At 37.1% G+C, this 14,508-nt stretch overlaps 1 protein-coding gene across 20 annotated transcripts in view; it reads right to left on the bottom strand.

Annotated features, from left to right (window-relative positions):
• Positions 1 to 14,508, bottom strand: part of MBNL1 (muscleblind like splicing regulator 1) — a 204,840-nt gene that overhangs the window by 20,856 nt on the left and 169,476 nt on the right. For all 20 annotated transcript variants that reach the window (XR_008297929.1, XR_008297928.1, XM_027061581.2 and 17 more), the window contains one exon: positions 11,377 to 11,577. Coding sequence is in view for 18 of the 20 variants with exons in the window: in XM_027061581.2 (XP_026917382.1) it covers positions 11,377 to 11,577 (201 nt within the window). In the remaining 2 variants the exon portion in view is untranslated. The remainder of the gene's footprint in view (positions 1 to 11,376; positions 11,578 to 14,508) is intronic.

A 14,508-nucleotide genomic window follows, 5' to 3' on the forward strand; every position in this document is an offset into this window, starting at 1 on the left:
GATGGGGGGTTGGAGGGAGAGGGGGGTGGATGATGGGCATTGAGCACTGCTGGGATGAGCACTGGGTGTTGTACGGAAGCCAATTTGACAATCAATTTCATCTTAAGACAAAAATCATAAGGAAATATTGGACAAACTGAAATGGAAGAATGTTTTACAAAAGAACTGATCAGTCCTCTTCCGAAGTGTCAAGGTCATGAAAGGCAAATAACGATGATAAACTGTCAGAGACTGAACGATCCCGGGGTCAGAGAGAGGAGGTTTGTAGGACAACTGGTGAAATTTGATGGCAGTCTCTAAATTGGTTAAGAGCGGAATATCGGTACTAATTTGTTTTGTAAGCGAGAACATGGCCATGCAAGTTGTTAATACTTGGGTAAGAAGGATAGGCAGGAACTCATGGTTCCGTTTTTGCAACTGCTGTGAGAATCTGAAATTATTTACAAGTATAAAAAGTAAAATCTGATAGCTTTGTAGTCAAATGTTTCCAAGAGCTAATTTTTTTTTTTTTTTTTTTTTTTTTTTTTTTTTTTTTTTTTTTTTTTTACCCTGAGAGATCCTTGGTAGCTATATAAAGCAGATGGAAAAAGATTCTTGTTTATCTGCTTTATATCTATTAATTTTGGATGGAGTCCCTGGGGAAAGGGTGCAAATGGATTATTTCTCATGTGTTTGCTCCATTTTGACTCTTATTATTAAAGTTTGTCATGAGGGCTGCTCCAAGCAGGAGTCTGCCAGCACTGTCTTCATCTGGGATAGTGTGACCTTTTTACCACAAGAGGGCCATCTAAAACACAGAATGTCCTTTTTAGTATTTTCATGTTCCTGCTTCTTGTTTCACACAAACAGTTTTTATTTTTCATGTTGTCTTCTCACAAACAGAAAATACACAGATCCCAAGCATTTTATTTTGCAGTACAGCAAGGAAGTGAAATGGGAACCCTGTTATGATTCAAAAGGCACAGGTTTTCTTGGATATGTGTACATAAAATGATCCCATTTAATTCTAGGTACTTTTCTCTATTATATTCATATCCCATTACTGAGCAAAGAGCTTCTTTTAAAAAATACCACTATAATTTGTATCATGCCACATCTTAAAACAGCATTATAAATGACATCTTGCACTATTTTTAAACCTCAAGCTAGCTGAAGCTTTGTATTCCACATACACAGCAATGAGCCAACTTTATTCATCATCTCATTCACTTTCTTCAATTAAAAAAAATTACTGAATAAATGCTATAGGCCGGACACTCTGAGAGATATTAAGACTACAAAAATGACTTAGGAGGTTACAGAAGAGCCTTTTTCTTCTTCTTCTTCTTTTTTTTTTTCTCATTGCATTTGTCTTCTTGAACATAAGAAAACAAGGATAACCAGGAGTTGATAATTTGAAAGTGATTAAGCCGTTATCCAGAACTATTGTCCTCCACACTGGCTGGGCATCAGTGTCAGTGGCAAAGCTTTCTACACCACAAATCCCCAGTCCCTAACCAACACTTACTGAATTAGGCTCATCAAAATAGACAGGAATAGAGACACACTTAAATGAGAATAAAAACTTTTCACGTATGTGTATGAAATTGATGCTACATTTAGACTATCGCATGAACAAAAAGGCTGTTTTTCCACATAAGCAAATCTACGTCAGTGTAGTCTCAGGCAATAGAAAACTGTATGTGACTGCACACTTCTGGGGTGAGTTCTCTGGTAATTCCTGCTTTCTCGAACGTACTCACAAAGAACCTGGCAGCAGGTGAACTAACACCCTGTCTTTCAATTTATCTTACTCTGCGCCACACCGACAAGAAAGATCCAAAGGTGAGCTTTTTCAGAACTATTAAAATCTAAGATTTGTTATTTTCCAAAAACAAGTAGGCTTAGGCGTGCCTGTGCCAGAAATTTGAGCGTCATTCTCCCAGAATAACAACCTGGGTGCTGGGCTGATTTTGACTTTTTATTTCTCTTTCTGTCTCAACATTATTTTTATTTTCAGTGATATAAACTTACATTCAGATTGCATACAAATGGTCTTCATTTAATGTTTTTATTTATTTAGGAGAGAGAGAGAGAAAGACAAGAGCACAAGGTGGGGAGGGGCAGAGAAAGAACGAGACACAGAATCCGAAGCAGGCTCCAGGCTCCAGGCTCCAAGCTGTCAACACAGAGCCCGATGCAGGGCTCAAACTTATGAACTCAGAGATTATGACCTGAGCTGAAGTTGAAGGTCTAACCGACTGAGCCACCCAGGTGCTTCTACAAATGGTCTTTCTAATACACCTTCTCATTCCTGTCCATCTGCTTTATACGTGTGTGTGTGGTTCCTACAGGTTAAGGAGTGGTTTCTTATCATTTTCTACTCTTTGTATCTTGCAAGATGCAATTCAGGAGAACTTTAAGTCTATCTAAGAAGAATTGATAGTTAGTGTTCCACTTAGAATTTGTCCTAAAACTAGCCTTTTCAAAGTTTCAAAGAATGTACTCAACTGCTTTTGTACGATATGCATTTTTTTACTTGTTTTTATTTTTTTCTCACTTAAAGTGCTCCTGACATGAGAAATGGAACAGAAGAAATATACTGAGATAGCTGTTCTCCCATTATTTTTGCCCTTGAAAAAATAAAGAAAAACGATGGAAAATCTCCTGTGAAAACTTGTACTGCTAAGAGCTGTATACCAGAGGGGCCAGAGGGGTTTGCCAAATGCTGGATGTGTGTCTATATCATTGGTACCTACCTGAACAGAACAAACTTCCCAACGCTTTGAAAACACCTTTTTCTCTAATAATCATCACCAATAAAACTGCTGAATTTGAGTTTGGCCTGGTTTCTCTGAGGAACTCAAGAAAACTTTAGACTATACTGATCTTCAAAAGAAATATCTTAGGTGTGGTTTCATATTAGCAAATTATAACTGGCGGACAAGCTTCAATAAACTTAATCTCGGAATTCAAATCAGGATAAGAAATTGTAGGATTTACCATATGGAGAATTTAAAATACAACAGGTAAAATTAAGTTTGAAAATCCTTAACAACATTGTGGTTCTTTTTGCTTTTCCAATCCAGTCTTCTGCATGCACACATTTTTCAAATAGTTATAATTATGGTATAGCTACTACTTGGTGACCTGTTTTTGTTCAACAGTGCATGTAAGCATTTTTTAAATTTTACTAAAATATAGTGTCTAGAGTGATCATTTTTGATGGCTGCATTGAATTCCATCAAACAGATGTGCAGAATACAGGTAACTCTAGCAGAGATCATCTAGATTATTTCCAATATTCTCATATTACAGATAACATTGCAAGGGATATATTTATGAACATAGACATTTAAAAATCATTTTCTAAAGTTACATCTGCAGAAATGGCATTAGCGAGTCAAAAAATATAAGCACTTTTTATAGTTTGGTAAATGGTTTTCAAATAGATTAAAATAATTCCACCTATTTAGCTAAACACATAATGTGTTTCAATCAAAAAAATGTTGAATCTTTTACTCTACAAACATTAAGGCAGGATTTGTCTTATAAATCAGATAAGTTTTATAAATTTTCATACGAAATAGGTAAGAGGTTGTGTTTACATTAAAAGCCATCATTTTAATGAAGATATTCACTGAACACTTTTATTTTTTTAATTATTTTTTTAACATTTATTCATTTTTGAAACACACAGACAGAGAGAGTATAAGTGGAGGAGGCCAGAGAGAGAGAGGGAGACACAGAATCTGAAGCAGGTTCCAGGATCTCAGCTGTCAACACAGAGCCCGACGCAGGGTTCAAACTCATGGACCGCGAGATCATGACCTGAGCTGAAGTGGGACACTTAATCAACTGAGCCACCCACGTACCCCTCACTGAACACTTATAAATATTAAAATCCATTTCCAGAACCAGCTATTCCATACTTATGGAAAATTAAAAGTACTTAGAAAATCAAAAAAATCAAAAGTACTTAGAAAAATTCCCAAAGGAATGTGACTTAATTCTATGTTAACTTTTTTTTTTTGTTTTGTTAATTAAACAGCAGTGGTATAATGAAAAGAAAATAGAGTTTAGAATCAGAAATTGTGGGTTCTACTTAGTTCCTACATTTACCAGCTATGGAATCATGAATACCAAGAAAGAGAATGTATAGATTAGCTGAAAACACACAATACAAGTCTGGTTAAAATAAATAGTTCTGTTATTTGACCTCTAGGTTTTTTTATGAATGTGACAAACCTATTTCAAAATGGTCAGAATAATAACAGGTTTTATAACTATTATTAAATTCAGCAATGTTCTGCAAGTTAAGGCATTGAGCTTCTAAAGACATTAATGCCAATGTCTGAACTTATTCAAGGTGGGACAGTCATTTGCATGTTCGTTAAAGAAAGATCTGTTTGAAGTAGTATGTTTTGTGATCGCCATATTTAAGGCAGCCATTTTTGGAAAACAACTTTCAAAAGCAGGAACAGAGAGCTTATTACAATAGGGAACAGGGACTATTTTAATATTTTGGGAAGTCAATTTAAAACGTAATGACAAATATGAAGGAGCTTATACATATAATATCATATAACATACAACACTGTATATAAATATATACTAATATTTAAGGAGCTTCCATATATATGTACTTATTGTTCAACAATAAGCATCACAGACTTTATTTTTTACGAAGCTTGAGCTATATGAAACTTTAAAAAAGGAGGGGTGCCTGGGTGGCTCAGTCGGTTAAGCGGTTGACTTCGGCTCAGGTCATGATCTCGCGGTCCGTGGGTTCGAGCCCCGCGTCGGGCTCTGTGCTGACAGCTCAGAGCCTGGAGCCTGTTTCAGATTCTGTGTCTCCCTCTCTCTGACCCTCCCCTGTTCATGCTCTGTCTCTTCCTGTCTCAAAAATAAATACAAAATGTTAAAAAAAAAATTTAAAAAGGAATACTGGATAAACAATGATTTTATCAAAGTACCACAGCATTAATGGTCATGAGTATATAATCTAATGCCAAAAAATTATCCGTATTTTTACCTCAAAAAGGATTATAATCTTCACATTTTAAAATTCTGGTGATTATGGACAATGATCTCAGTAGATTGTATAATTAAATTTCCAAGAAAGAAATCTGATGATGTGATACCTACTTTCAATGTTATCTAATAATTGTACAAATTTGGCCGATCTGTACTTCATTTTCCTCCTTCTAAAAAAAAATGAAAAAAAAAAAAAAAAAAGACACCCACGTCAGCTACCTCAGAGGATTTCTGTTAAGATCAAATGGGAGATGTCTTTGAAATCTAAAAGGCAGAATCCCTCGTTATACCATTAGGGCAGAGAACACAAGCATATTTCTACAGATAATACAGCTCAGAATTTATCACTTTATCCCATGTAATTAAAAAAAAAATCAAACTGACCAAGTAAAAAAATCCTTCCATTTTCAGGTTTGCATTTATTCATTCCTATGAGAAACATGTAAACCAACAGGACAGGAAAATACAACTCTGAAACAAGGTCATCAATACGTCAAAATGCTCAAGTCAACAGTTACTTTTACCACTTTTGCTAAATAAATGAAACCAGAGAAATGCTAGATTTAATTTGGAGGAAGCAATTAGTAGAAGAACAGCAAAAGTGAGTGGTTAAGCTTAGGAGTTACAGTATTTTAAACAACTTACAACTTCTTCATCTCCCAAACAAAACTCAAACTAGTCACAGAGAGTAACTGACAGACTAGATGTTTTAAATGGGGATATGACTACATTGTAAGGAGCCATTCTACAGCCTTAGTACAGATTTAAAAAAAACAAAAACAAAAACAAAAAACTCCTTAGACCTGTGTGCACAAAACTCTCAATATTTCTTAGTAATTTTCTAGAGAAGTTAAAAAGTCATACAAGCAGCAGCCAAACACCCTCCACAAAAATACAAAATTAAAAGAATCCTACCAATAAGCTTCTCTTATTAAAAAAGTATCTGCTTTTCTAATTTTATTTTGAATCAAATGTCTTCTATATGCAATAGATCATGCCAAACCCATTAAACACCTATAAAAATCTCAATCAAGGCATCACTTCCACTAATACTTGACCTTCATTTAGCTCTAAATGCTCTTTTTTTATATGTAGTCAGTAGGTACCATATTGTCTTATGCCTGTATGAAAAAAGTCACTGGACTCTTCTGTGTCAATAAGTAGTAGAAGCTTTCAGCATCCAGTGGCCTGAATTAGATACCCACGTCATGATTCTGTCAGTAGAATAAAACTTTCAGCACAAGAATAATCTATTTGAAAATACTTTTTGTAATGTTTATTTTTGAGAGAGAGAGAGAGAGAGAGAGAGAGAAAGCGCGCACGTGAGCGAGCGAGCATGAATGGGGGGAGGGCAAGGGGCAGAAAGAGAGGGAGACACAGAACCTGAGGCAGGTTCCAGGCTCCAAGCTGTCAGCAACAGAGCCTGACGCGGGGCTCGAACTCACAGACTTCAAGATCAGCTAAAGTTGGACACCCAAGCGAATGAGCCACCCAGGCGCCCCAAGAATAATCTATTCTACAACAAACAAATTCCAGCTGAAAAATATCAGAAGCCAAGGGGTGTGCCCATCTTTCCTGGAATATAGACTGTTGATATAGAACTGATACCATAACCAAATAGAAATCTAATATCTTTGTCAGTCTCTGAAATGTAAGGTCAGTGGATTCGTTTTTTGTTTGATTAATACTAGTAGGTGGTATAAACAACCTTAATCATTATCAGTTTACTTGAACTATTTCATTATGTGCACTGCGTTCTTAGCAACCTAACAAAATGTAGAATGTTAAGTATTTTGGAGGAGGAAGGTTTTTAATTCTGAGTCACAAATAACTGTACATAAGGTAAATGATGAAAAGTTAAGCCTTAAATAACAGGTGCTGGCATCCTGTTCAGTAAGTATTTTACAGACTATTTGTGTTTAAGATCACCTGGCAGATTTGTGAAAAAGACTCCCCCAGTGAAGGAAGACCTACGGAATCAGTCTATGGGGATGAGGCCCTGCATTTTTAGCAATCATCCCATGTGACTCTAATCCCATTAAAACTTGGAAACCACGGCTCTAGGACTAAGGGCAAGAACAAGATGCCATGTTTTGTAGCTGGAATGCTCAAAATGTAAACATGTTCCCAAGGAGAATGTTAACAAATGTTAAAAATTTATCCTGTGTTATCTTCTCTGTTGGATTACACTAAACTCTGAATAAGGGCATGTATCTTTTTGTGATTAATTAATTAACTGGTTGACTGGCTCATTTATTCATTTAACAAGTTATTGGGTATCATTTGTGAGTATGGCACTATTCTGATGTGGATCTTTTCTTGCTATTGATAGCCGTTGAAAGGTTTCAAAGGTATTCCTCACAAGTATTTTTTTACTTGAAAGATGTTCAGTAGTTCTTTGGATATTGTTGAATAAACGAGGGAATGAATGCATTCATGGATCCTTTTTGCACCATAAAAATTACTGTGTTATCATGAAAATAAGTCAAACAATAATTTCTTAATTACCAACTCTTCATAATAAAGTAAGGATATGACTGAAAACCTCAGTCCTGTCTAGTACTTATAAATTTTAACAATTTCTTTTTTTTTTAATTTTTATTTATTTTTGAGAAAGAAAGAGAGCATGTGGAGGATGGGCAGAGAGAGAGGGAGACAGAATCCAAAGCAAGCTCCAGGCTCTGAGCTGTCAGCACAGAGTCCAACGTGGGACCTGAACCCACGAACAGTGAGATCATGACCTGAGCTAAAGTTGGATGCTTAACCAACTGAGCCACTCAGGCGTCCCAACAATTTCTTAAAACAAGCATTGAAAATAAACTGCTGCTTGCAAATTACAAAAAGGTATCCCAAAGTTAAAAATGTAATTTTAAAAGCCTCATTTCAGTGACCAATATTTAAGAGATTTGCTCCTCTTTAGAGAAAACCATGAATACCGAATTTTACAGTATAGAAAGCATACCGCTACAAAGTCTCTTAAAAGGTATCCAACAAAGAATGGATAATATGGATATTGATATAAAGTTGATGTGTGTTTTACATCTATATATTTAATAAAACATGTAATATACATTTGTATATTTAAACTAATTTAATGTATTTATTAAATATGCTTATTTGAATGTTATATTTAAATAAAATTTTCAATAACTTGTGGCTGGCATTAAAAACAAAAAGACAACCTAAATGTCTTCTAGAATATTCTAACTGGAGGTGATCTTACAGATTATCTGGTACAATCCCCTAATTTTATATGTGTGGAATATGAAGTTCAGAAAAGATCAGAAACTTGACCCACACTTACTCATCTAATTAGCAAAACTGCGAACACTAATTCTTGGATTCCTGTTGTTTGACTTAACATTTTTTGTAGTATCACAGTGAGTGCTGTAAATATGTGTCAGTTCTCCCAAACAGAAGAACCAGAAGGCTGATAATCTATGGTATTTTTAATTTCCTTATGGTCTAACAATTTGGAGCAGAAAGAGAGAAAGAAGTGGCAAGAACAGTTGGCCAATATTTAAACTGATTTAAACTTTTTTCACCTTAAAAGGAACTCAAACTTCAAACACGCACTTCAGAGTTCCAAGAGGCAAAAACAAGAGCATATAGATTTAAAGCGAAATAACTACACATGTGGTGAACTGGTAAATAAGTGTGTGCACTTACTGCCATGTCTTTTGGATTGCGATATGCTGTGCAGTTAGCATGAGAGGAAATAACCCGAAGACAGGAGTGTCTAAAATCACAGCGCCAAGCAGAACGACATGCCCCTTAGCTTCACAGTGCAATATGCTAACAGACTGTAACTGTGACAGGGCAGCAGCTCCTGTTAACCAGAATAAGACAGGATGCTGCCCTACCACTATCAAGCACTGAGATAAGAGGAATTCAGGTTAAAAGGAAATGACAGTCATGTCACAGCAGCCAACTGCTGTCACTGTAGCAGAAGACAGACAAAATACACAAAGTAGCTCCTCACAAGAAAACTCCAGAACTAATAATAAAAGTACTTATTTTATTGTTTAAAAGTGTTTATTTATTTTTGAGACAGAGCGAGCAAGCACAAGTGGGGGAGGGGCAGAGAGAGAAGGAGACACAGAATCCGAAGCAGGCTCCAGGCTCCAAGCTGTCAGCGCAGAGCCCGACGATGGGGCTTGAACCCATGAACTGTGAGATCACGACCTGACCTGAAGTCAGATGCTTAACTGATTGAGCCACTCAGGTGCCCCAAAAGTACTTATTTTAAATTAAATACTAATCAAAATATAACCAATTACAGACTACCTAAAACTATGGTCGGATGAGTTTATAAGAGTTCGGACCACACAGCTCAGCCTTTAAGGAGATTTAAAGAGAGATTTTTAAGCTTCTTAAATATCATCTCCTATCAAAAACTAATTCATTAAAGGTCATCCCAGACTGCCTATTTGGTTCCCATCAATCAACAATTATGCATTATGAACCGAGGGTTTGCTTGAGAAAGATCAGGGGAGGGGGAAGGTGACTCACACGTTAATCATCGAGTGATTTTTTTAAATATTTAAAATTCCTAAATTGCCTCCTAAGTTATCTGAAAACAGCATTAGTTAAATAATGAGCAAGTGCAACTGCACAACGACCAACCACCCACAAGTGAAAGTGTATCTCTAGCACACAGCCGTCCTTGGTCCACAGAGGGCACACAACTAGGTCTCCACGTCCTTTCGGAGTTGTCCTTATTGGACTGGCTTCATCAGTAGCTTTTCCCAAAATTTTCATGAAAGGTAAACATGCAAACAAACAATGCACTCTAAAGAACATATGGGCGCCAAAATGTCTTGCTTCCTCTCTGTACTATCACTTGTATGGGAATGAGAGATTTAAACAGTGTTTAAAAATGGAGCTCTGAGCTCACACCCAACTGGAGCATCCTTTCCATGACCTTGAGGAAGTTTTGCCACAGCTTTCCCCTAAATCTCTTGCCCTATAAGATGGAGTTAACAGTATCTTCCTCAGCAGATTGTTTTGAAGGTTAACGATGCAATGCATGTGATGGGTTGATGCTGTGTTTGGTAGAGTAAATCCCCAGTAAATACCAACTACTGTTACCACCATCAAAAAAGGTGGTGACGGTTCCCACTACCTTCAAATCTGAGATCTTTTGCAATGAATGCAGTAAAGCCCTACCAACGAGAAACTGGTGCTTATTAAATAAATTCCTGCTAAACTGATTTAGGGTCAGTTAGGGTCACACAACAGCCTTATTTTGCCTCTTTCTTAGTAACTAGTAACACCAAAACTTCTCGGCCCCAACTACCTACTGCCTCATCCTAACCAGAGGAAAAGGAAAAAGTCACTTTGTTCCTTAGTTGGACATGAATGCCGGGTTTTAGAGCTTCAATGTACAATAATGTTGCCATTTTGTTTTCTTCATCTGAAGTTTACCAAATCCATTAATTTATAGCCATGTTCCAATTCTGAAACAACCACTTCAATGTAAGATTTACTTCTTTAATTTCTTTTTCATGCAGCAACAGCAAAGCATATAGATCTGATCATCCTCGACTCTGAGACTTGGAGCATCATACGCTTTCCAATTTAAACCATTTTTATAAGAGCACATTTCACAAACAAAGCTGCCTTGCTATTATTCCAACCAAAATACTGTGAGGCCTATGAGGAAATTCCCAATAATAAATTCTAAAATGCTTTATAGATAGTAGCGGAGCAAATCGTTATGAGAACAAAGTGTCAGGGGATGAACAGAATTGGTTGTTCTTTTTTTTCTTTAAAGATTTTTTTTAACATTTATTTATTTTTGAGACACAGAGAGAGACCAAGCACGAGCAGGAGAGAGGCAGAAAGAGGGAGACACAGAATCTAAAGCAGGCTCCAGGCTCTGAGCCATCAGCACAGAGCCTGACGTGGGGCTCCAACCTAGGTACCATGAGATCATGACCTGAGCCAAAGTCTGACGCTTAACGGACTGAGCCAGCCAGGCGCCCCTTGGTGGTTCTAACTAGCAACAACAACAACCAACATTTAGCAGGCATTTGCCGTGTGTCAGACACTCCTGGAGGTAAGGGCCATTATTATCTCCATGTTAAGGATGAGGAAACCGAGGCCCAATGAAGTAACGAGTGGTCTAACCCCAGAGTCCAAGTTCCTATCCGCTATTATACATACAGATGCTGTGGCTCTCGTAATCATTTCACTGGTCAAATATGGCATACCTAAATTCTCGCAAAATGCTCCAAACACCAAACCAAGATCTGCTTCAAATATTGTTTAACCTTTACGGCCGTGGAAGAAGTAAACAAGCAGCACACTCTGAAAATCAGAACGGAGTACATAAAGGAACCAGTGAAGCATTCCTACCTCAAGTCTGTCTGTCCGCATTAATTTCTGTGCAGCAGCCGCAGCAGCTGCAGGCACGGGGACCCCAGGATTCCCTGTGACCAACATTGGTGCGGTCGGCAAGATCTCTGCTGGAACCAGGCTTGGAGAAACAGGTCCCAGGTAGGGATTAAAGGCTGCTGATGCATTGGTGGCTAAGCTTGGTGCAACTGAAAACATTGGCTGAAAAATAAAATAAAAAGCAAAATTTAATATACAGGTCTTGGCTCAAATTTGATATTCTACATTATATAATCTATCCCTCATCCATCCATCCATCCATCCATCCATCCATAATCCATCCTTCCTTTCCGCCCTCCCTCTTTTCATTTAATTCTATGTTTATTTACTTTCATTCAGGATAAGAATGTTTCTTGAATAAGCATTCCTCAAATCAATGTTTTTCTAGAATACAATAGGTAATTTACCCATTAAATTTTCTGCTGGGATTTTGAAACTTGGTGTCCATAATGCTTGTAATTTCTTTTTGAATAATAGATCAATTATTCAATACAGAAACTTCCTGGGTCACCTAATCTCCATTTTTATCCTGATATAATCCTAGAAACTTGTCTAAGAAATACATTTCATAATTGCTACGTCAGATGAACTTGAGAGATCTGTTTACAACTGTTAATGGGTTGCAAGTGTCCTATTATCTGGAATAAATAAAGCAGAACTCCCAGCGGATAACAGAGTTTCACAGTCAATATAAACTGGAAATAAATCTCATGGGACATGTGAAAGATGATGATGACACCATTTCTCTTGAACACACGAGGTAAACTATTCGGCATATTCACTTGTTGCAGGCTCTTCCAAAGAAACTGTAAATATTCCAACAGTTTATCACACTCCTGTGAAACGTTTAACGAAGAATTTACCTTACTAGGGAGAAGCCATTCTGAATGTCTGAAAGTCTGAAACAGAAAACTTCTAAAGAAATGCTACACGGTTTAAAAAAAATACACATGGTATTTTGTGACAAGATAGAATTTCTGCCAGAAATGCTTTAATGGATATCGGAGGATGTGATATGAAGATCTGCATATCAGAAAATATATCTGTTCTTAAGTAGAATTAAATAATTTACTTGAAATCTACTTTAGTGATTTGCTTTTCCAGTTTTTAAAGCATAATCTAGCTCAACAATTTTCTGCCCGTGGGTGGTATCTTTTAGCTTCCTAATTCAATAGATTTTCAATTCTTGAAGTTTGATACTTTGTGTAATAATAACGTTTGTCTCCAAAATACAAAAACTCATGGACAAAATGGATCCTGTTTTTTAAGGGACTTTTTTTTAACAATTTTCTTTACCCTGTGGTATAAGGAACAGAATCGTGGACAAATTATTTAAAATGAAGGGGACACTAGAATGTAGCTAATTCTTCCCTCCTATAGAAATAAGAAGTTAGATGAACCCTGAGTTTACATAGTATTCAAGAGAGTTTTGGAATAAAGTCTTATATAATTAAGATGTAAGGGTAATTCCCATAGCTCAAAAGAAATGTTTAAAATACACACACACACACACACACACACACACACCCTTATTTAGGCTGGCCCTGACTTGCCCCATATTTAGAAGGGTAAAATGGAATTCAAGAATTCTCTTTTTCTTAGGGCAGTGGTTCTCAATTACGTAGGTGATTTTGCCTTGTAGGACACATTTGGCAATGTCTGGAGACATTTTTGATTGTCACAGCTTGGGGGCGCTGTTGTGTCTCATGCGTGGAGGCGAGGGATGCTGCTAAGTGGCCTGCAACACACAGCACAGCCCTCACAACACAGCAGGATCCAGCCCCAATGTCAGTAGTGTTTAGGTTGAAAATCCCTGTCCTACGGGATGCACTTTTTTCTCGACTTCACAAATTGTTTTAGGACAGAATTTTTGCAGCTACTGTACACGTTCTTATTAAGACCATGGAAAACAGAATATTTCATACATAATCTGATTCACTAGGAAGAAGAAACAATATACCATACATTCCACTCATATTTTCAAGTTGTAATTATGCTTCCAAACGTGTTGGTTTGAATGCTATGGTTAGCTGCCCTGCCAGGTCGCTGGCTCCTGCCTAATGAAGTGGCCTAAAGTAATACCTCTGGTCCTCAGCCCTGTCCCTGCCCAAAGCACTGACAACAGGAAACCACCTGAGCATTCCAGATACAAACAATCAATAATCTGTCAGAAACTGGGGCCCAGAGCAATCTCTCTCCATCTACAGTTACTTGAATAGCAGCTGATTTTTTACTGCTCCACTGTCTACTGGCTGCTAAGGCAGTGCCAGGACAAGGGTTGACTTGTACAGTGAGTATGTGCTGAACTTGGACTTCTACTCAGAAATATCCAGGTTAAACATACACTGTTACATATACACTGATTGTAATTTCAATGAGACCAACACTCTAATTTCTTATTAGGTATTTAAGAATTATAAGCAACCAAGCACAGAAGACCAGAAGACCTGTTTAAAATACGGACAACAGTCTGTATCATTCCTCTTTGTATTCTATTGCTATGAATTAACGTGTATTTTTCAGGTAGAACCTTCTTAATGAATGCATACTTTGGAAAGTTACTGAGATGTTTATGTCCCTGTACACAATCTACCAGAATTATTTAGAAGCAGAGGTCAAATTTACAAAGCTATTTGGCGGCAAGAAAAATCATTTATTTTTAAGAAAAGCATTCTTACTTGAAGAGAGTAAGACCGGGGATGAATAAAATTCACCTCTGTTAAATCTCACTGCATAAATTTATAATCCACAATGCATATAATGCAACAGTTACATATTACAGATAAAAGAATACTTCTAACTAAAAATATTGATCTTATTAACTGGCAACAATTTTCCTGCTGGATTGTTTCTATTGAGTTGTCATGTGAATGGATTTTCTGACTGAATTCAGCAGAGCAAATTCAAATCTGAAGAATTTTAGGGCACTGTCCCCATGCGAAATCTAGCAGCTTTAAAAATCTGAAACAGGGGCGCCTGGGTGGCTCAGTTGGTTAAGTCACCAACTTCGGCTCAGGTCATGATCTCACAGCTCGTGGGTTCGAGCCCTGCGTTGGGCTCTGTGCTGACAGCTCAGAGCCTGGAGCCTGCTTT

The sequence above is a fragment of the Acinonyx jubatus genome, chromosome C2, assembly GCF_027475565.1.
Source record: "Acinonyx jubatus isolate Ajub_Pintada_27869175 chromosome C2, VMU_Ajub_asm_v1.0, whole genome shotgun sequence".
NCBI lineage: Eukaryota > Metazoa > Chordata > Mammalia > Carnivora > Felidae > Acinonyx > Acinonyx jubatus.